This window comes from Macrobrachium nipponense, chromosome 14 (genome assembly GCF_015104395.2).
Source record: "Macrobrachium nipponense isolate FS-2020 chromosome 14, ASM1510439v2, whole genome shotgun sequence".
Taxonomy (NCBI): Eukaryota; Metazoa; Arthropoda; class Malacostraca; order Decapoda; family Palaemonidae; genus Macrobrachium; species Macrobrachium nipponense.
This window is the reverse complement of record NC_087207.1, coordinates 76798194-76821330: the sequence shown is the minus strand read 5'-3', so window position 1 is coordinate 76821330 and position 23137 is coordinate 76798194. Positions and strand designations below refer to the sequence as shown.

Genomic DNA, 23137 nt, shown 5'->3' with positions numbered 1-23137 from the left:
TATAATACAAATAGTTTTCCTTGTCTTCATTGCAGTTATGGGCTGACTATAGTTAAATCAATTTTCCCCTTGTCCATTCATTGCAAATTTATTTGGCTGAGGCTATAAATAAATAGTTTCCTTTCTCTTTCATTTGGCAGTTATGGCTGACTCTGTCAGAGAAACATCTGCAAGCCAGGGGCGTCGACTGGTCGCACGCCCAGAGGTTCTGTTTCAACGAATGGTCCAACCCTGACGACGACGAGCTCGGCGATAACAAAATTGTCAAGGTAGGTCAGAGGTTGAACCAAATTTTAATTGGACTGCAGTACATGATTGAAGGCGTGTGTGTGTATATCTATGCGTGTATATATATATATATATATATATATATATATAATTTATATATATATATATACATTATACATACATACATACATACATATTTGTGTTGGTGTCTATAAGATTACAACACAACAAAAAGGTAAATTTTTCTCAGCTGTTCTTTTTTTTTCTTTTTTTTTTCTTTTTTTCTTTTTTTTTGAGAATTGTTATTTTATATTGGTTTTTGCTTTTGTTTTTTTTTTACACGGGCAGATACCTGAGAATTAAATTTATTGCGGCAGAATGATGGTTTTCCAGTGTGGGCGAAGAAATATATATATATATATATATATATATATATATATATATATATATATATATATATATATATATATATATATATATATATAAAGCGTGATGTTTCTTATTATTGTTATAGAACGTGGTAGAGGAAACAGTTATTCTGTTATTTCTTTGTTTATGAAACACGCGTTTTTTTATACATTCCCTTGTAACAGTTTCATCATTTATTCCTCGCATCTTTCTGGCAAATCCTCAGAGCACTTTTTTTCACTTACTCGAGGAGTAAACCTACAGACTATACTTTGTTGTTGTTGCTGTTCTTATTCTTGTTGTCCTTGCTCTTGTTCTTGTTGGGGGGTTAGCTAAACCCTATGGAAAAGCCTAAAAACGTCGTGAAGAGGTGTTTCGCGTTTGAGTTAATGATACAAGAATTTTGGTATAGGAGATTTATGATTTATTTAATAGAATGTAAGTTTAGAAAATAAATAATATGCATGTCAATCCACGGAAAAATTATTACTAACAAAATATAGCGTATTTATTTTAATTTTCGTTGGTGAAACTACTCCCCTTGTTTTATATATATATATATATATATATATATATATATATATATATATATATATATATATATTTATATGTATATATATATATATATATATATATATATATATATATGTGTGTGTGTGTGTGTGTGTAGGTCCCTCTCCATTATTCGCTGTATTCTTCATGTCCTCTTTACTCGGAAATGTATGGGGCGACCCCGTTGCATTTATATAGTTTCATCTGCTGAGTGCCACCTCACCCAAACTGCTCTCCCCTTTCCCATCATCTGCGGCACTGTAGAACTTTAACAGCCCATGACTGTTTGCAATATTTCAATAGCCGTAGCAAAGCTTTCACCAATTTCAGGCGTTTCTCGGCACCGTCCTCGGCAGACGCATTGAACGCTTCCCACTAACTTTTATATAGGCTATAGCTTATATCTTTAGACATTGCTGTATATCCTTCATTCATAAGTACAACGGCGTCGCATAATGAATGTTGTGTATCGGTGGCCCCATGCTATTTTGTACCAATATCATTACTTTTCTCTCTATTTACTCTTGTACGATAACTTTTCCCTTCCCTGCAGACCTGCCAGTGGTACTAAACAAACGGCAACCCACATCCCGATACACACAAACAAGTATACGTACGTGTTTGTATTGTACATGCATATCCGAAAACAAACATTCATACGTAAGAGCATGTTGATCCGAATATGCCCAAAATAATGTAAACATACATATAAACAAAGATGCAAATATTCATTAATAGCAGGACTTCTTTGTCTGTCTCTAATTTCCTTGAGTATCCGCGGAGGCCGTTAGGTCAAAATGACTCCTCTGTCGTCCATGTTTAAGCGGCACATTCCATTGCGATGTCGCGATAATGGACGCATAAACTCGAGAGGCATAAATGGCGCTGTTTGCACAGCAAACTGGCTCCTAATTGCACGTATAATAGCGTCCATATTTCGCGTCGTTCGTGCGCCTTTCCTGAGGAAACGACGCCACGGGGGAACGGGTTGCATGTTCCGCATGTGTTCAAATTGCGTCCCTATTGGGATCCCATTATTAGAATAAGCTCTTAGGTTTATTACAACGATGTATGAATGAAAGAATATGAGAGACCTGATTCGGTAGCAGGTTATACGGTAACGATATTGTCCACTATCTTTGTGTGTGTGTATGTGTGTGTATATATATAATATATAATATATATATATATATATAGATATATATATATATATATATATATATATATATATATATATATATATATTCCATCACCATTTTCTTCCAGTTCTCCAGTTGCAATATATATATATATATATATATATATATATATATATATATATATATATATATATATATATATATATATATATATATATATTGTATATATATAATACACACGTAATTTCAAAATGCCCCATCTTTGACTGTGTAAAATGTTATATAGAGAGTTTTGCAACATTTTTCAGATTCCTAGCTAGCTTAGAGATAGGATGTTTAAAATGTGCGTTCAGATTTCGCATAACATAATTTAAAAAGAATATATAACGTAGAATGTAGAAAGACAGAGAGAGATTTGCTTTGTCCGTTCCAAGATAGAAAGGTTTTCATTACTTTTCATCGCCTTGAGATTAAGGGAGCTGGCAGTCTCCGTGTTGTTATCAAAACATGTCAATCATCTTGCTCGCTTGAGTCTGTTTCGATCGGGTACGTGTCTTTGTTGAGCTAGTACGTACATGACTGTATAGTGGTCTCATACGCGTACTTCGTTGCTGAAACCACGTGCGGATTTCACAGTTTTTCTGTAAAATTGCATCATGTTCGAAGCTTCTAGAAGCATTGCGTCATCTTTCTCATTACCCCAAAACGTTTTGTGTCAACTCCACTGTGCAGCTTCTGTAAGGAAGAGTTTTTTTTTTACATCTTAGAACCGCGTTGCGTTCAGACACCTCTCTCTCTCTCTCTCTCTCTCTCTCTCTCTCTTCTCTCTCTCTCTCTCTGACATACTTGAGATTATATTAACGTAATGTAAATTGGTCACTCGTAACTTGTAGATTTCAGATTTGATATTTCTTAGAGTTATTTAGTATTATTTAGTGCTTTTTGTGGAATCTGAACAAACATTGTGTGTGTAATGGCGCCTGGTTTTGTGAGTGTAAAACAAGCTGCAGCAAAGAAAGAAAATTGGTATACCAAGAAGGTAAAATGTGTTATATTTTTATTAGTTGCAACTAATAACTAATGGTTACGATGGTTTGGTAAAAACTAATAACTAATAGTTGCAGTGGTTTGGTAAAAATTTAAACTAATATTTACATTGACTGAGAAGCAATTTACATTTTTACACATTGCAAATTTTTGTATTTTGTATTTGTTTCATTTGAAGTGCATTTATCCATTTTCTTATTGAAGTGTTTATTTTTTGGTGCATTTATCCATTTTCTTATTGAAGTGTCATTTTATTTTATATTCTGTGTAATTAGCACTTTTTGCAATTTGGGTATTTTCCACATTTTTCTGTTTTTTCATTTGCATTCACAATTTAATTAACTTAGTTATTTTCATTACTTAATCGTTGCACATTTAATTAAATTTAACACTTGTGAATTAATTTGCATTTACTTAGAATTCATTTCAAGTTTTATTGTTGTTTAGCACTTGTGAATTAATTTCAAAATTTTAAGTATTGCCCAACACTTTTGAATTTTGATTGAATTAATTTTCTTGAATTTTGTGATAAATTAATTTTGATTTAATTTTACTTAATTGATTCAAGAATTAATTAAACTTTATTTTGTTCTCAAGTAACAGTAATTTTCCCTGATAATGTGAATTTCACTTATAAATTTCGAGTTTGATGATAAAGTTTTGTATTTAAAATTTTTATAAGTATTTCATTCCTCACCAGTATACATGCATATAATTATGATTGGCTTAGGTAGAAACATAGAGTGGTAATTGATCTGTTTTCCTTCAATTTACTTGAAGTGACTTAGAACCAGGGAGGTACTTAGACTTCTGAAATCAAGGAAATACTTGAACTTTTAAAGTTGTTGATGGAGTGATGCCCTTTGATTAATTCAAATACTTACAAGATTACCTCACACCTGTTTTTATGAACTTAGTCTGATTTTCTACAATACTGGTAAGTTGTTTAAGGGATCACTGTTGCCTTTAGAGTATTCAGTCGTTTAGTACCTGTGATAGGGATCAGGTGTCTGTCTGTTGTGAGGTAACAAGATGAATGGTAACTGTAGTAACCAGATACTTGGCACTTCGTCACATATATATATATTTATATATATATATATATATATATATATATATATATATATATATATATATATATTGTTGCTGGCATTTAGATAATAGACTTTTTCTTCTTATGGTCATTGATTACCAGGTTCAGTACTTAATGGCAATTGAAGTGTAGTGTACACGCGGCTCTAAACTCTGAAATATTAGAGAAGAAGGTTCACTAGCTGGGAAGGTTATCATTCTTGAAATACTGAACCCAGGGTAATGAGAGGCTACTTGACCATAAAAGGCAGAAATCACTCATTTAATTGCCAGGTGCTGTATACAAATATCACGTACAAAGGTGATTAGATATATAGATAAGATAGATTGGTTTGTAATAGCCACATTGCCTTCTTGACTCGGCGAACTCCTCACACTTTTTGGATACCAATAGTGCACCTCACACAGTGCACTGTAGGCATTACTTAAGGATCTTTGCAGCGTCGCTTCGGCCCCTGGCCAAACTCCTTTTCATTCATTTTACTGTACATTCCGTTCATATTCTCTTTCTCCCATCCAACTGTCTCTTCCATCTACTCCATGCTCACCTGTTAGCTAACCAACTCCTTACTCTTAAGTAGAATTATGAATATTCTCCGTGGGGAAACCATGCATTTTGGGACAATAAAGCCCCTTTCATTTAAACCGCCTAGGATAACCACCCTTCACCTGCATTCACATTTAAGTCACCTAGGACAACCACCCTTCACCTCCTATTTCCAAGACATTTTAAGCCTCCTAGGAATAGCCACCATTCACCTGCCTTTCAACATTTTAAGCCCCTAGGACAACCACCCTTCACCTATCTTCACATTTAAGCTGCCTAGGGCAACCATCCTTTCATGTTCCCCAAGTGCTGTAAGGTATGGAAAGATTCATACTCCCAGAAACACTTTTCTTTCACTCTACCTTTCCTCCTGCCACACTCATTCATACCCATACAGAGTTCGAACCAACACAATTGGACTCTTGCTCATTCCATAGTCTCCCTGAACAATTCCTTCCCTTTCCATAGCTTTGCACCTTTCAGCTTCCCCATTCCTGAGCACGCTGCTATTCACCCGTGCTCTGTTTAGTGCCAAAATACCTTGTTTTCTCCCCTTGAACAAATAAGGTTTCTGGAATGTTTTCTCCTCCGAATCACATCCTTACACAATCGAAAACCGAAGGCGTAATGTACTAGACCCATTCAATGCCAAAATACAGTTTTCTCCCCTTAAACAAGTCAATTATGAATTGATCCACATCCTTAATAGGTGCCTCTCTCTCTCTCTCTCTCTCTCTCTCTCTCTTCGTGTATGTTAGTGAATACGAACTCTCTAATGTATTGCCAAAGTGGTATATTGACTTCCTTTTCTTTATAGAAGCCAAACGAGGAGAAATGAGAGTAAATATGATAACATATCGGCAACGGATGGCAAGTATGAGAAAGCTGCCCAAGTAGAAAATAGCAGCTTTGTATATTTTCAAATAAATAACATGCATACCTTCTAGAACGTACAAATAAAACATGTAATACCAGACATTCATACTTACATACATTCATACATGAAGGTATATATATATATATATATATATATATATATATAATATATATATATATATATATATATATATATATTGTGTGTGTGTTTTTGTGTGCGAGAGAGAGAGAGGGAGGTCATGTAGATTGGTGGAGGGTGCATGGTCGCCCTTGTAATAAACAAACTTCCGGTAAGCCAGAGGCTAATTATACAGAAACTTTGGAAAGTTGACAGATTACCCATTATTAGTTTGTCCCGTGGAATGTTCACAGTTCCACATTGCAAAGAAGAGAAGGGATATCTTCTGAAGACCCGAGACTTCAAGAGAACAAGAGCTTGGAAGTGCTTCTGGTTTACTGGGAGGTTGTACTTGGAGTTAATTCTTGAGCTCATAGGTTGTTCTTGGGAGTAACACGAGCTCGTAGGTTGTACTTGGAGGTAATACTTGAGCTCGTAGGTTGTTCTTGGAGGTAATACTTGAGCTCGTAGGTTGTTCTTGGAGGTAATACTTGAGCTCGTAGGTTGTTCTTGGAGGTAATACTTGAGCTCGTAGGTAGTTCTTGGAGGTAACACTTGAGCTCGTAGGTTGTACTTGGAGGTAACACTTGAGCTCGTAGGTTGTTCTTGGAGGTAATACTTGAGCTCGTAGGTTGTACTTGTAGGTAATAATTGAGCTCATAGGTTGTTCTTCGAGGTAACACTTGAGCTCGTGGTTGTTTTGTGGGAGGTAATTACGTTGGCCGGTATTGTTGTATGGAGGTAATACTTGAGCTCGTAGGTTGTTCGTGGAGGTAATACTTGAGCTCGTAGGTTGTACTTGGAGGTAATACTTGAGCTCATAGGTTGTTCTTGGAGGTAATTACTTTGAGCTTCGAAGGTTCTCGTTGGGAGGTAAATTAACTTGGGAACTTCGGTAGGCTAATACTTGGAGTTATACTTTGGAGCTCGTAGGCCTTAATTACGATGGACGGTAGGAGGTACTTGAGCTCATAGGTTGTTCTTGGAGGTAATACTTGAGCTCGTAGGTTGTTCGTGGAGGTAATACTTGAGCTCGTAGGTTGTTCGTGGAGGTAATACTTGAGCTCGTAGGTTGTTCTTGGAGGTAATACTTGAGCTCCGTAGGCCTAGGTACTTGAGGTAGGTAATTACTTACCGAGCTCGTAGGTTGTTCTTGGAGGTAACAATTGAGCTCGTAGGTTGTCCTTGGAGGTAATACTTGAGCTCGTGGGTTGTTCTTGGAGGTAACAATTGAGCTCGTAGGTTGATCTTGGAGGTAATACTTGAGCTCGTGGGTTGTTCTTGGAGGTAACAATTGAGCCCGTGGGTTGTTCTTGGAGGTAATACTTGAGCTTGTAGGTTGTACTTGGAGGTAATACTTGAGCTTGTAGGTTGTACTTGGAGGTAATACTTGAGCTCGTAGGCTATACTTGGAGGTAGTACTTGAGCTCGTAGGTTGTTCTTGGAGGTAACAATTGAGCTCGTAGGTTGTCCTTGGAGGTAATACTTGAGCTCGTGGGTTGTTCTTGGAGGTAGTACTTGAGCTCGTAGGTTGTTCTTGGAGGTAACATTTGAGCTCGTAGTTTGTCCTTGGAGGTAACACTTGAGCTCGTGGGTTGTTCTTGGAGGTAATACTTGAGCTCGTTGGTTGTTCTTGGAGTTCATTCTTTAGCGCGTAGGTTGCACTGGAGGTAATACTTGAGCTCTTTAAGGCTCTGTTTGGGTAATTGAAGTACTACTTGAGCCCTGTTGGTCGCTAAGCTTTATATGAAGATGCACCGGAAGAAGAACTTTATTAACTCGAGCTGAAGCATTAAAGTTTACGTATCGTAATAAATGTCTAAAATGAGGCGATATTTAGTTAGGAAAGTGTACCCAGAATTAGGCAGTCGCAAAATACTAATCAAATCATGTCCTTTTTTAACGTATTGCCTTTAGATATGTAGTTTTCAATGTGCTTCTGTTTTTAATTCAGTCTCATATTTGTTTACCTTCGCAACTTTAGGTATGGTTAAGAGCAGTGGAAATTCACACATGATTAATTGCTTTTTATAGTCTTTTCTGTGTGTGTGTTTGTGTGTGTGTGTGTGTGTGTTTGGGGGGGGAGGGTTATTGCCTTCCGAAATCCAATTCTGGACAGGGTACGGGCACGAGGGAGAAGCAGAATAGCATCATAAGTTAATGTACGTTGCAGAGAGGTTGGTTGAAACATAATCAACGAACCAGTAAATGAAAATTAATAATAATTTTAGAAGCTCTCTCCCCCTCTCTCTCTCTCTCTCTCTCTCTCTCTCTCTCTCTCTCTCTCTCTCTCTCTCTCTCTCTTCCAGTTGTTGAAATCAGATATCTAGGTACCTAGCGTAAAAACAGTTTTACCTTCCTTAAAAAAAAAAGTCTGTAATAAAAGAGAAATAGGACTATAAACGAATAAACTGGTATTACGGACATTCGCTATCGTACGCTGGACAGCTTTTCCTAAGAGTAGATGAAAGATGAAACGTATTTTCCCCATACACAAGCCACGCACTCTGAAAAGGACCAGCTATGGCAAAATCATCTTGTCCCTCTCTCGGACGCCGCTGACTGGGTGGCGGTGAGAACGCGAACGGCGTTGGGTTGTCACTTATTAGCTTCACAGATTTGGACGCGTTCAGTTGCTCACCTAATCTGATTACGTTTGATTGCTAACGTGGTGTTGTCGAAAGCGATTGCATCCTTGGATAGAGATATTCGAAGTTAGTTCACGTGCTCTCCAAACGTTCATTTATACAATTTCCGAACTTGTTTAGCTGATTTTAACCCAAGGTTTTATTCTAGAGTTCGATGGTTCGCTTAGTCTGAGTGCTATTTTTTAAAACTGCCAGGACGGGATATGTTCGATTGTTTTTGCGTTGGATGCAATCCATTACTCAGTAGTTTCACTCGCTGAATTACTTTTCAGATACAGGACTTTTGGTTTATTATAAAAACGTTTATATTTATTCATGTTTTCTCCCGATTGAGACGCATTCTGGTGGCCTATGTCTAGGGCACTTTCTTTTTTTTCTTTTTTCTATAGTTATGTTCTATTCTTGTCAACAACTCTCTTAGTTTCTGCTTTCCATTCCTGCCACGACTTAAATGCGTTCCTTTGTTCAGTAAACTATTCTCAATGATGTAAATGAAATGACCTGCGCTGTCATATTAGTGAGGTGCAATACTCGCAGAAACAGTGATATTATGATGTTGAGAGGATGGATGAGAATAGAGACCCCAGGAGAGCACTGAGAGCAGTACAAATAGGAAGAAGACCGCTTGGTAGGCCAAGAACCAGATGGCTAGACATTTGTCAGAGATCTTGAAGATGAAATCCAGAACCTAGAGGAAGCGAGGGAAATGGCTCGGGATAGAGTCAGATGGAGAAGAGCTGTATCAGCCTTATGCCACTGGCCAGTGGCGGGAAGATAAAGTAAAGTAAAGTAAGTCAATACTGAGAAACTGCCAAACTCGATGGAGGACATTCCCGTTAATGTGACTTCATACTCTTGTTGAGTTACCATTTCCCAGAACACTTGACCAAACAATGCTACGAGAAGTTCCTCGAGGTGAATTAGTGCAACTAAGACAAGGATTCTCAGCCTAGGTTATCCTACAAGGGGTAACCAGATGAGCTTTCTAGAAGTGCTTCAGTGGGGCGGCATCAGTCGCTCCTCGCTAGTACTACCATGCACATTAATTATGATTTTGATGCGATGTAAAATTGGTCACAGTCGAGGCAAGGAATTTCGTATACTCCTGTGTCTGTGGGGATTGGGTTTTTGTCGGTTGTTAATTAGGAATATACGAAATACATTGGTTTTACGGGTAAATCATTCCCTCAAAAAAATGATACAAGATAAACGTTCAGTTAGGTATGGACAACAGAGCTCAGATATTTCTAACCACATAAATAAGTATAATCACAGAATAAACAGAAATTTGTCATGAATGATTTATAGCAGCAATTGTGGGTTCAAAAGCTAGATGGTAGAATCAACTTTGATTAACCAAATAAGAAACACACACACAATGAATATTTCAAGAGGATCGTGGTACTCAGGTGTTATAGATAAAATCTTACTCCAACCAGCTATTACGAAGATTAAAGAGAATTTGTCAACTGGGGTGACTTAACGGCTGACCTCTGGATCTCTTGACACACACACTGCTTTTCTGTAACTCTTCTCATTCCTCACCTGCCTGAAGAGAGAAACAGTTTGGTATCTGGAATATAGTATTTACTTTCTGCATGTTGCCATTTTTATGGGCTCCTTTCATTAGATGGAATACTGTTTTAAGAATATATTTCACAGATCTATATTATAATATATATATATAGTATGTATATGTATATGTATATGTATGTATATATATATGTGTGTGTGTGTGTGTGTGTGTGTGTATATATAGAGATATAATATACATAAGATATATAATATAGATATATTATTATATATATATACGTGCATATCAAGAGCCAGCAGGAAAAATGAAAGGCAGCAGTACCTAGCACTTTCGTGTATTCTTGATACACTCATTAGGGTACATCTTATACGTATATATATAGATATATATTATATATATATATATATATATATAATATATATATATATATATCATTCTTATGTTTTAGTTTCTTTAGACTTAGACTCAACATTACTATCTGCCATCAGATGACGCAACTCGTTCAGATTTTACCTTCTTTCCACTGTTGATTGGTCCTATTCATTAGGACACAATAACAGCCTGATTTATTTGCCAACCGGGATGATATGTCGGTAGAAGCCAAGAATTGTCATCTCGACTCTGGATTCGCCTTTTTCCTTTGCATAGATTTTACATATATACCAATTACGGTGATGCAATGAGTGGTCTAATGTCACCTTATTATTTCGTTGCAAGATATCCAGTTTCGGTTCACTCGTATGATTTGAAAGTCCGGGAGCGCAGCAGGAAAGAAAGAATTTTACTTCTTACTTCTTGAGTTTCTGTAAGCTATGCCTACTTCAGAGGTAGGTCTGTGACTCTGTGGTTGACTTAGGACTGGAACTCAATTGTTTTATTCTGTTTTCATCCATTGTGTTTCCTAGAAGCCTCTCTCTCTCTCTCTCTCTCTCTCTCTCTCTCTCTCTCTCTCTCTCTCTCTCTCTTAACATGAAAGCGCTATGCGTGCGTTCTCTCTTTCTCTCAGCATGAAAACACCATACGTCTGCACTCTCTCTCTCTCTCTCTCTCTCTCTCTCTCTCTCTCTCTCACCGCAACTTGAGAGCGCCATATGTGCTCTCTCTCTCTCAACATCAGGGCACCATAAGTGCTCTCTCTCTCTCTCTCTCTCTCTCTCTCTCTCTCTCTCTCTCTCTCTCTCTCTCTTCTAGTAACCAAAAGGCTATCTAAATCATAGAGAGAGAGAGAGAGAGAGAGATTTAGTGCCACTCTAGACTCAGTCTCTTAATAGGGCATAGCCTGTTCATGTATTCTCCAGACGGGTGATTAGCCTCCATGAACGTTTCCACTTTGAAAAGCAGTAGTATCTTATTGTACCTTTAAAAAGAAATTTACGAAAAGGACAAAAAAAAAAAAAAAAAGCCCCAGAAAGTATATGGACGAAATTGCTAGTTCAGAGATCAAGTCCTAAAACTTATGCTCACATTTTTCCTGGGCAATTCTTTCCCGCAAAATGGCTCGGTTCCACGCTGACTGGAATAAAGAGTAAAGAATATTCTCGACAAAAGTCACGCGTGGGGTTTGTCATAATAGCCTTTCGTGTTTCATAAATTTGACATAGAATAAAAAGCTTATTTCTGTATATCTATATATTTGTATATAAAGGATTGAATGTGTATATGCTTTCATATGCTTTATTTAACCAGTTTTGAAGCTGATTCTCCTCGCGGGGGTTTGCAGTTTCCTACAGTATAATATTTTTAGACCGAGTTGCTTGAAGTGCTGTTTCCCCTTGTTCCCGAACTTGATAAATATTGTAGGCTGTAACTTAAAATGAAATATCTTGATGCGTGAATTCGCATACTAAGTTATTGCTATTGCTTTTGAAGGAACAGAGGAGATCATTTTTGTCAAATATAGAATAATCATACAGTTAAAACGGAGATGTTCACTGTCTGAGAATATGTTATGTTGTCCCGCGCACCTTTTGCTATTATTTTCTTTCTAATAACCGCTATCTTTTATGATCTTGTCCCCTTACATCGCTCTGATGATATGTAGAAGTATAGAAGAATATTCTGGAGAGAATAAATTCCTGTCTGGGAACCTGAAAGACAGTTTAGCATCCCAAAGTTTTTTTTTTTTTCTTTTTTTAGTGGGGGAGTAAGCCTACAAGTTACTTTTTCGTTATTGTTGGGGGGGGGGGGGGTGCGGATAGGAAAGCCTGGAAAGGCCTGAAAAAGGTGTTTCACGTCGAGTCAAAGATACAGGATTTTTAGGATAGGATATGTATTTTAGCGCGTTTTAATTTCGTTACTTACTCTAAATTAGGACTATAGTGTTTACAACTTAAGCGTGACGGGAAAATATTCACGCGTTCAGAGTGAGTTGGAAGTCTGATCACGCTTTTTTTTTTCCCCTTTTTTTCGTTTTGATTTTTGGATTCTCTTTCCCGTCCATTGTGGCTTTCCACGAATATTAACGCACCTGTGAATGCAATCGCCGTGCATACGATCCATTCCCGTCTCCATAAGGCTGCCTGAAAGCCGATTCTGAAAGTGTCCATGTATTCAACAAAGATAGAAAGAAAAAAAACATCACTTGCTTCCTCGTTGGCGTCCTCTCTTGTAAACACATCCGTTGATAACGGCTCTCCAAACATCCGTCGGGATCGTTTATTCAGCAGACGTTTAGACGTTCGCATTTTGCGTCATTCAGAGCGATAAAGGAGAGAGGCAAACGATAGAATCGGGTGTTATTCCAGCTCGCGTGGAACGAAGCTTAAAGATCATGGGAAGTCCATATTTTCTGGTCGGGATTTTGGTTTATTTGGGGAGTAAGCCTACGAATTACATTGCGGTTGTTCTTGTTGGAGGAGTAGAAAAGGTCCGTGGAAAGGAATTGTAGGATAGGATATATATGATTCATTAATTAGAATGAAAATGTAAACAATCAATGATGTGCATGTTGAACAGTACAGAAAAATTACCTTTAATAAAACAGTGCAGATTTATTTTGATTTTCGTTGGTGAAACAACGCTCTATTTGACCGTAGATTTTAGCACGTTTTAATTTACGTTAAGTTAGGAATATATATTTTACAACTTATGCGTAAGGGGAAAATCTTGCACACGATCCGAGTAAGGTGGAGGTCGGATCACGCCTTGTTAGCATCCAGCTGAGCGGAAGTGTATGAAAATAGCCTTTTTTTTTTTTTTTTTTTTTTTTTTTTTTTTTTTTTTTTTTTTTTTTTCATTTTGCATTTTACTTCGAAATCAGCTTCGGTCTTCAAACTTTTTCCTCTTCAACTTTTACTGTCCATAGAGCTAAAGTCTTTCTTTTTACCAGAGTTCATTATCCGTAGCTCCAGGATTGAGACGCAAAATTTTAATCGTAATATTTGTTCCTTAAAAAAAAAACTATTTATCTGTATTATTTGGCCTTTACGGAGCGTCACGTACTGAATGTAATAAAAAATGATAGTGATTATTGCTTCCTAAAAAGTTGAAGGACGATGGCTACAGGCTATTTCACACGAATGTATAACAGACCACGATATGAAAACTAACAAGCCGATAAAGAGATAAGCAATTGCGTAATTAGAGCCTTATTTCCACCAGTATTTTGGAAAGGGAAGGGGAAGGGGGTACAGGTTTAAATACCTGCCCTGTTATCTAAGTTGGGTCAAATGATGGCCATGTGCCAGATTTTGTCTACGTAGATCGATCAAGCGGTTCGGATTTGTAGAGTACACAAACATACAAACACACATACACTCAGTTTTGAATACGAGCTGTGGTAAGTGTGCCTTCGCTCATAAATAAAAGTTTAAAAGAACTGTGTAACCATATTATAACTGCGTTTATAAGACAACCCATTGAAAATAAGTCTATCTTAGTTTTACCAGACCACTGAGCTGATTAACAGCTTTCTTAGGGCTGGCCCGAAGGATTAGATATTTTTACGTAGCTAGGAACCAATTGGTTACCTACCAACGGGACTTACAACTTATTGTGGGATCCAAACCACATTACATCGAGAAATGAATTTCTATTACCAAAAAATAAATTCCTCTGGTTGCACGTTGGCCGAGCCGAGAATCGAACTTCGGACCACCGGATTGGTAGCCGAGAGCGAAATCCACTCGTCCAACGAGGAACTCACAACCCTTTGAAAAAATTTATTTTGGCTTTCTGAAAAGTATCTTAGGGAAAAATCCTACTGCCAACCGGCACGGCAGGAATGATATTGTCGTGTCATTAAGATCCTAAGGTTTCTGTTATTGCGTCGCCTAATTGGGGATTTCTGGTGGTGGTTAAAAAAAATAAGATAGAAATAAAATAGAAATTGGTTGGTGCTCCTCATTTGAATCATCGTTTTGTTTCGTTTTATTCCGATTGCTTCGGAGGAGTTAACTCCAAATTCTGAATATTCCGAGGTCCAGTCGGCAATGCTTTTGACCGGTCATTAGGGTCAACAGAGATACGGGAAGAAATAAGTAGAGAGGAAGAGAGCATGAATTACACTCTCTAAGGATAATTCTTTTAAACATTATCTACATCATCTCAATGTTCGCTTGAATGTTACTGAATTATTACTGTAGTAGATCATGTGAAAATTTTAAAAATTTAATCGCATTATGATCATATTTTTTCATGGCCTGAATGGATATCAATTTACAGTTAATTTGCAGTTTCCAGCCATCGTCTGGGCACAGTGTCCAGTAATTTGTAGGTCCCTGGTATTGTATGGGTAATGTGCTTATTTCATGAAAAGTTTCCACGAATTGAAATCGATTATTTTACAGTTGCCAGATGCCTGTGTGCGCAATATCCATTGCTTTACGTTAAATGGGTATTTATGAGAGCGGAATTCCTCAGTTTATTGTTGCCACTTGCAAGTACAGTCACTGTTCATATTCAGTTTGCAGTTATTGCATAAGTTCAGTGTCTATTGAGTCTCAGTTGCCAGATATTATATAAGTACAAAATTTCGCTTGCTAGGGGAGTAAGCCCACAAACTACTTTGTTGTTGTTAGTACTGCCCTTCTGCCTGACATTTTCCTGTGGTATTCGCTTATATAATGAGGTCACGTGCATCTCCTGTGAGTTTTTAAGCATATAATATACGTATATATGTATGTATAGGTTAAAACGGCCGCAACTAATCCATTGCCTTTATACGATGCAAATCAATACAATCCTGTGTGACTTAACAACACCAGGATGTTATGTTTGTTCAACGGTTAAGTTTTCGGCGGAAGGCCAAAAAGGGGAAAAAAATGGTCTCATACATTGAAATTGCATTTGAATGAAAAACAGCACCAACTCTAAAAATAAACACGAAAAGGGCACAAACACACACACACACACACACACACACACACACACCAGTCTAGTTGGCCCAAGCTCGCCTCCCCCGCCTCAGTCAGCTTTAAGACACTACCGCATTAGAAGGTTCCCCTACCTTACGTAAGATGAAACTACTTAGCGGTTCTTCATTTATTTGCGTGCAGCGGTTTTTTTTTCTATTTATTGTGATTGCTCGGTCGTTTTCCATTAATGTTTCACGTGATCATTGTTATCGTATAAGAGGGAGACGGAACAGTGATTGATTGAAATGGGTTCGTTTTAACGTCTCCAGTTGCTTCTTCATCTCAACAACCCTCCCTTCTGAAACAAACAAACAAAAATATCAAAGATTGCAGATTACTGTAACACGACAAATTAAAATTACAGCTCTAAATACTTTTTTCTTTTATCATCGATAAGAGAGGTTTATTATTACTTGAGGTTTTTATTCCTTTTACTGTACCTCCATTCATATTATCTCTTCTATCTTGCTATCCACTCTCTACTAACAATTACTTCATAGTGCAACTGCTCTGAGGTTTTCCTCCCATTACACATTTCAACCCTCCTTCCCTCCTTTACTCTCAATTTGCCTTTCAACGCTGAATTACCTCATAGGTCCCAGTGCTTGAGAGAATAACAATGTTATAATAGCGCCTATTATGCCCAGGTTTGTTTATGGGTTCGACACTACTCTTACGTGAGAAAATCCTACTTACTGTCTGGGGCACTTGGCTTCATCCTGTACTGGAAACTTTTTTTTTTTTTTTTTTTTTTTTTTTTTTTTTTTACCAGAATAAAAGAAACTATTGAAGTAAATCGACATGTTTATTTTTTGCATAAGCCTACTAAGTCATTGCTATTCAGATTCCTATAGTAAATAAAACTTTTCATAAGGTTATCTTCTCAGGTTTATCCAGTGAATATTATTTTTGTTGTTGTTTTGAACGCAGATGAAAGACAAACAAAATATGATTGTTGTAACGGTGATTGCAACTTTTGAATTTGGTGGGAGCGGCAGTGGTCCACAAGATGGCCTGAAAAGCCAACGAAGGCCCCTTTTTTGTAATATGCAATATATATGTATATTATATATAATTATATATAATATAGATATATATATATATATATATATAACATATCCCTAACTACGTTGATATTTTATTGATCCTGAGGTGATATTTTTACGCTAATTTAAATTTCAGTCATGGTTATTTTTAACGGAATGTCAATTGTAACTTGGGGACAAACTTCGGGGAAAGTGGAACTTCTATGCCAGCGATGTTTTATGCTTTATAATCCCTAAGGGCGTTCTTTCACGAACAGCAGCCACTGCATTACACCGACGCCCTTGCAGCCCAGCACAAAAGAAACCGGTCATTCTCCATCTGAGAGGTTAAGTCGTTCCCTCGACGGCAGCCTTTATGTCGAACAATAACCTTTAAATAGATATCCTTGGCCTTCTCACTTCAGTGAAGGTGGTTTAGGACGCAGGGCGGTCTTCCTTCCTTCCTTCCTTCGTTCCTTCCTTTCTTCGTCTCGGGGCTTGTCGAGGAAGGGCACACCTGTCCCAGCCCGCTCTCTCTCTCTCTCTCTCTCTCTCTCTCTCTCTCTCTCTCCGTTTCATCCAGAAACGCCAAACACTTTGCAAACTCGATCATCGAACGATTCCCATTCCTAGGAGGCTTTGTTTTACAGCGGCATCCGCAACAAGTATGCGACCGCACAGAACAGCATTCGGCTTAAATTTAGCGTCGGGGTCTCCGCCCCCACCCCCACCCCACCCCCCCTAAACCAACCCCGTCCGTCCACCCGGCCACCAGCCTCACCCACACCTGATCGATATCGGCCACACCCCTGTCACCGACTTTGGCTTCGTCTTCGTGGACGTTGGTATGAACCGACCTGCTCGCTCGTCTTCGAGGGATTTTTTGGGGAAATGCCGCGGATTCTTCATAGGAGCTGAGTGGACGCGTCAGTCAGTTCCTGGTCATGGAAGCAAGCAGCCACAGCTTTTGGCAGTTCGTGACGAGGGCGACGTTCAAAACAATGTTCATTCAAAACAACGGAAACAGATCCCAATACCCATCTTTCATCCGCCCCCTCCAAAGAGGTGGGGGGGGAGCGGGGGGTGTGCTGTTCTTTTCAGTGTGGAACAGAAAGTATCTCGCCTTATGAAGACTTTGCTATTCGAAACAACGAACGGAAGAGTTTCCAGATACAGTTTGAAGAACTCGTCGCTCGTCTTTAGGAATTAACGTTACTCCTCGATTTGAATGACAAACGAATAGCGCTTCTCTCGCGGGGAGATGCCTCTCTCTCTCTCTCTCTCTCTCTCTCTCTCTCTCTCTCTCTCTCGGCATACGAACGTTGCCTCCGCAAACTCGTTAGTGTGATTCACTCTTGTCGCTCTCTATCTGAAAGAGCTCGTTGACGAAGGCTATTTATATCAGCTCTCGCTTTTAGGTCGAGTCATTATGACGCGAATGAGGAAGAACTGGAAGTTCATATGAAACCGAGTTCGATTCTTATCATCTTCGGAAACAAAACTTGAGGCGCAGTACCCAATTCAAGACCGGCTTTAGGAACCGTGACCCACTTCGACTTTAAGGTCAAAAAGACTAATCATGAAGGTCGGATCTAGTGAGTCAGTCTCTCTCTCTCTCTCTCTCTCTTCTCTCTCTCTCTCTCTCTCTCTCGTGATGGCAAGATCAAGTAGTCATAATATAAGTTGAGGCATAATGAAGCTTGCCCTCACGAAATGAACAAGGAGAGAAGGGTATGAAGCTTTTAATGAAGCATTTATACAGAAAATCCAGTATATGTCTGATGATATAAATACTGGGTCATGCTCATGGTTGCTAGCCGAATGTTGCTGGTCATGACTGCAGTGGATATATATATATATATATATATATATATATATATATATATATATATATATATATATATATATATATATATAACGTATATATATATATATATATATATATATATATATATATATATATGTGTGTGTGTGTGTGTGTTTGTGTGTGTGTGGTGTGTGTGTGTGTGTGTGTGTGTATGTATATATATATATATATATATATATATATATATATATATATATATATATATATATATATGTATATATATATATATATATATATGGTATATATATATATATATATATATATATATATATATATATATATATATATATATATATGATTTTTGTCATATCTGCAGCTTTACTTAACATTTCATGTATAAGAAGCTGAAGTATCCTATAGTAGAGTCACATCAACTGTACATTTGATGTCTAGGCCAGTTCCTTACGACGCTTCTGATTGGCTGTTGATAAGCCAATCACAGGGCTGGAAACTCTCAGTCTCTCTCGGGAGCTCACATGGGTAGGATCTATGTTCCCACCTCTCCTGAGGGATGCTTTTGAAAGACGTATCCCTCAGGAGAGGGGGAACATACATCCTGCCTGTGTAAACTCTCGAGAGAGACTGAAGAGAGTTTCCAGCCCTGTGATTGGCTTATCAACAGCCAATCAGGAGCTTCGTAAGGGACTAGCCTAGACATCAAGAGCACGGTTGATGTGAATCTACTATAGTAAATAGCAGTTGGGGAGAGTTTGTTCAGGCAAAAGGAAAAATGCTACATTGCAGAATCCAGCATTTGAAAACACGACTGCATAATGTATTCTCGCCCCAGTGCTGCAAACATTTCGCATTTTGCGGCTTGGACTCTGGACTCTTTTCTAGCCTCCGTAACACGAGATTCTGCAAATAGAGGGATTCTAAATGGGACTGTTGAAAAGGGAGAGGTGGAAGATTGGTCCTACTCGTTCAGGCTCGTTCACTGTGCTCAGAAACTTGAAAATGGCAAATGATTGCATTCTAAATCACAAGTTGGAAATCGCAAATGATTATAATTCTAAATAAGTTGAAAATGGCAAATGATTGCATTCTAAATCACAAGTTGAAATCACAAGTTGGAAATCGCAAATGATTATAATTCTAAATAAGTTGAAAATGGCAAATGATTGCATTCTAAATCACAAGTTGAAATCACAAGTTGGAAATCGCAAAATGATTATAATTCTAAATAAGTTGAAAATTGCAAATGATTGCATTCTAAATCACAAGTTGAAATCACAAGTTGGAAATCGCAAATGATTATAATTCTAAATAAGTTGAAAATTGCAAATGATTGCATTCTAAATCACAAGTTGAAATCACAAGTTGGAAATCGCAAAATGATTACAATTCTAAATCACAAGTTGGAAATCACAAATGATTATAATTCTAAATAGGTTGAAAATCGCAATTGATTACATTCTAAATTACAAGTTGGAAATCGTAATTCATTACATTCTAAATCACAAGTTGGCAATCGCAAATGATTACAATTCTAAATCAAAAGTTGGAAATCGCAAATGATTACATTCTAAATCACAAGTTGGAAACCGCAAATGATTACAATTCTAAATCATAAGTTGGAAATCGCAAATGATTACAATTCTAAATCACAAGTTGGAAATCGCAAATGATTACAATTCTAAATCACAAGTTGGAAATCGCAAATGATTACAATTCTAAATCACAAGTAGGAAATCGCAAATGATTACATTCTAAATCACAAGTAGGAAATCGCAAATGATTACATTCTAAATCACAAATTGGAAATCGCAAATGATTACATTCTAAATCACAAGTTGGAAATCACAAATGATTACATTCTAAATCACAAGTTGGAAATCGCAAATGATTACATTCTAAATCACAAGTTGGAAATCGCAAATGATTACATTCTAAATCACAAGTACGAAATCGCAAATGATTACATTCTAAATCACAAGTTCGAAAATCGCAAAATGATTACATTCTAAATCCACAAGTACGAAATCGCAAAATGGTTACATTCTAAATCACAAGTTGGAAATCGCAAATGATTACATTCTAAATCACAAGTTGGAAATCGCAAATGATTACATTCTAAATCACAAGTAGGAAATCGCAAATGATTACATTCTAAATCACAAGTTGGAAATCGCAAATGATTACATTCTAAATCACAAGTAGGAAATCGCAAATGATTACATTCTAAATCACAAGTTGGCAATCGCAAATGATTACAATTCTAAATCACAAGTTGGAAATCGCAAATGATTACATTCTAAATCACAAATTGGAAATCGCAAATGATTACAATTCTAAATCACAAGTTGGAAATCGCAAATGATTACATTCTAAATCACAAGTTGGAAATCGCAAATTGATTAATTTAAATCACAAGTGGAAATCGCAAATGATTACATTCTAAATCACAAGTTGGAAATCGCAAATGATTACATTCTAAATCACAAGTAGGAAATCGCAAATGATTACATTCTAAATCACAAGTTGGAAATCGCAAATGATTACATTCTAAATCACAAGTTGGAAATCGCAAATGATTACATTCTAAATCACAAGTAGGAAATCGCAAATGATTTACATCTAAATCACAAGTTGGAAATCGCTAAAATTGATTAATTCTAAATCACAAGTTGGAAATCGCAAATGATTACATCTAAAACACAAGTGGAAAGGCGCAAATGATTTACAAATCTAAATCACAAGTTGGAAATCGCAAATGATTACAATTCTAAATCACAAGTTGGAAATCGCAAATGATTACAATTCTAAATCACAAGTAGGAAATCGCAAATGATTACATTCTAAATCACAAGTTGGAAATCGCAAATGATTACAATTCTAAATCACAAGTTGGAAATCGCAAATGATTACAATTCTAAATCACAAGTTGGAAATCGCAAATGATTACATCCTATATCACAAGTGCTCTGATTAAGGGCGAAAATATTTGTAGCCGTGTATTATTCAGGACAAGAGCATTTTAACAGAGAGAAGTGTGAAGAACAGCTGATTGCCTCTATTTTCTTGCTACTAGAGCTCTTTGCCCATCTCTATTGCCTTACTGCATTCACCATTTGTAATTCCCCGTAGGGGAGTAATTCCGTCAGTGCACCTCATGCGGTGCACTGTAGACATTACTTAATGTTCTCTGCAGCGTGCTTTCGGTCCCTAACTGCAACCCCCGTTCGTTCATTTTACTGTACCTCCTTACATATTGTCTTTCTTCCTTCTTACTTTTCACCCTCTCGTAATAATTGATTCACAATGCAACTGCTTTGAGGTTTTCATCCTGTTACACCATTTCAAACCTTTTATAGTCATTTTCCGCTTCAGCGCTGAGTGACCTCATAGGTCCCAGTGCTTGGCCTTTGGTTTCAATTCTACTATCTGTAATTTGTCAGTTGTTGACTGCGCTACATCTACTCTTTTACCTTTTAAGAGCAGTCTCTCAAAGGGCGCCTCTCTCTGCAACGACGAACACAACATAAAATACTCAATATAAATAAACCTTTTTGATTTGCCATTTCTTAGCTCGAACGGCTTACAATAGCCACTTAATTACTGAGAGAGGAATGTTAGACACAATTTAGACTCGCTTCCAAGAGCCCCTGGAATTAAATGAAAATAAATATCATTATTTTTGTTATTCGAAGCTTTCACGAGACTGAAAATATCTTAAGAGAAAAAAAATATTTTGTATTTGCACCCGTTACTTCACTCATTATTTTGAGAAATTTGAGATTACGTGTTGACTTCTTCTGGATAGCGGATAGCTAAGATTGTCTGGAGAAAAAATTGCTCTCGAGTTACAATAGGTTTTATATGCACATAATTCATCAATATACTTGAGCGTCGAATGAAATTTCACCATGAATGTAGGCTTTTCCAAAATAAAAAATCTGCCGAATAAAAAAAAACTACTGAAACAAATCATCGAGTAACATTTCAAGTTTGGGAAAAAGTTGCCAATTTCAGACATTCCAAAAAATATTTATATCGTAATGAGACAGAAAAATATTTAGATAAAGTCTCATTAGTCAAAGAAAGTAAGGCTGTTTTTTTTTAATTAAAAATAAGGTTAAAAAAATTCCCTAAAAGTCTCTGAAAAAGACAGGTAGAACGAAAAAGAAATATGGCATTTCTCTTATTTTTTCAACTCGTCTTTTGTTCCATTGTTTTTTTATTTATTTGTTTATTTTTTATGCCAGATATTTTTAATTCTGGCAAAGCTTACACTTAGGGTAAGATTTCTTTCAGTGCTTAGGTAAACTGATGAACTGTCCGTTTAGAAAGACTATGAAAAGATTATTATTTTCCTCTCAAACAATTTGACTTTTCAATAAGTGATCTCGTCTGTCTATATTTCCTCTTACCTTCTGCTACTTCTTTCGAATGAGCGCCATATTCCTTGGAGGCTTGAATTTCAAATCAATGACCCCATTGGTGGTCTTGTTCCATATGAATAGGGTTCATCTTCTGAATGATAATGATGATAATAATGCCATACCCGAAGACAACGCAACGCAACCGTCATCAAAATCAGTATTATTGCTCACAAATTTCTTTATTGTCGATCGAATCGTACCATTTTATTAAAAAAAGTATAATATAATCAAGCAACCGCTGAACGCACCACGGTAACTTGGAAGTTACAAAACCAGTGAATGAGAAGGATCTCCAAACGAAGCGGTAAGGAAGTAATGCA

General features: G+C 37.0%; 1 protein-coding gene across 1 annotated transcript in view; it reads left to right on the top strand.

Moving 5' to 3' along the window:
* The window catches only part of LOC135226596 (uncharacterized), a 281929-nt gene that overhangs the window by 223429 nt on the left and 35363 nt on the right, over nucleotides 1-23137 (top strand). The window contains 1 exon segment of the mRNA XM_064266291.1: nucleotides 141-269. Within this exon segment, the coding sequence (XP_064122361.1) occupies nucleotides 141-269 (129 nt within the window).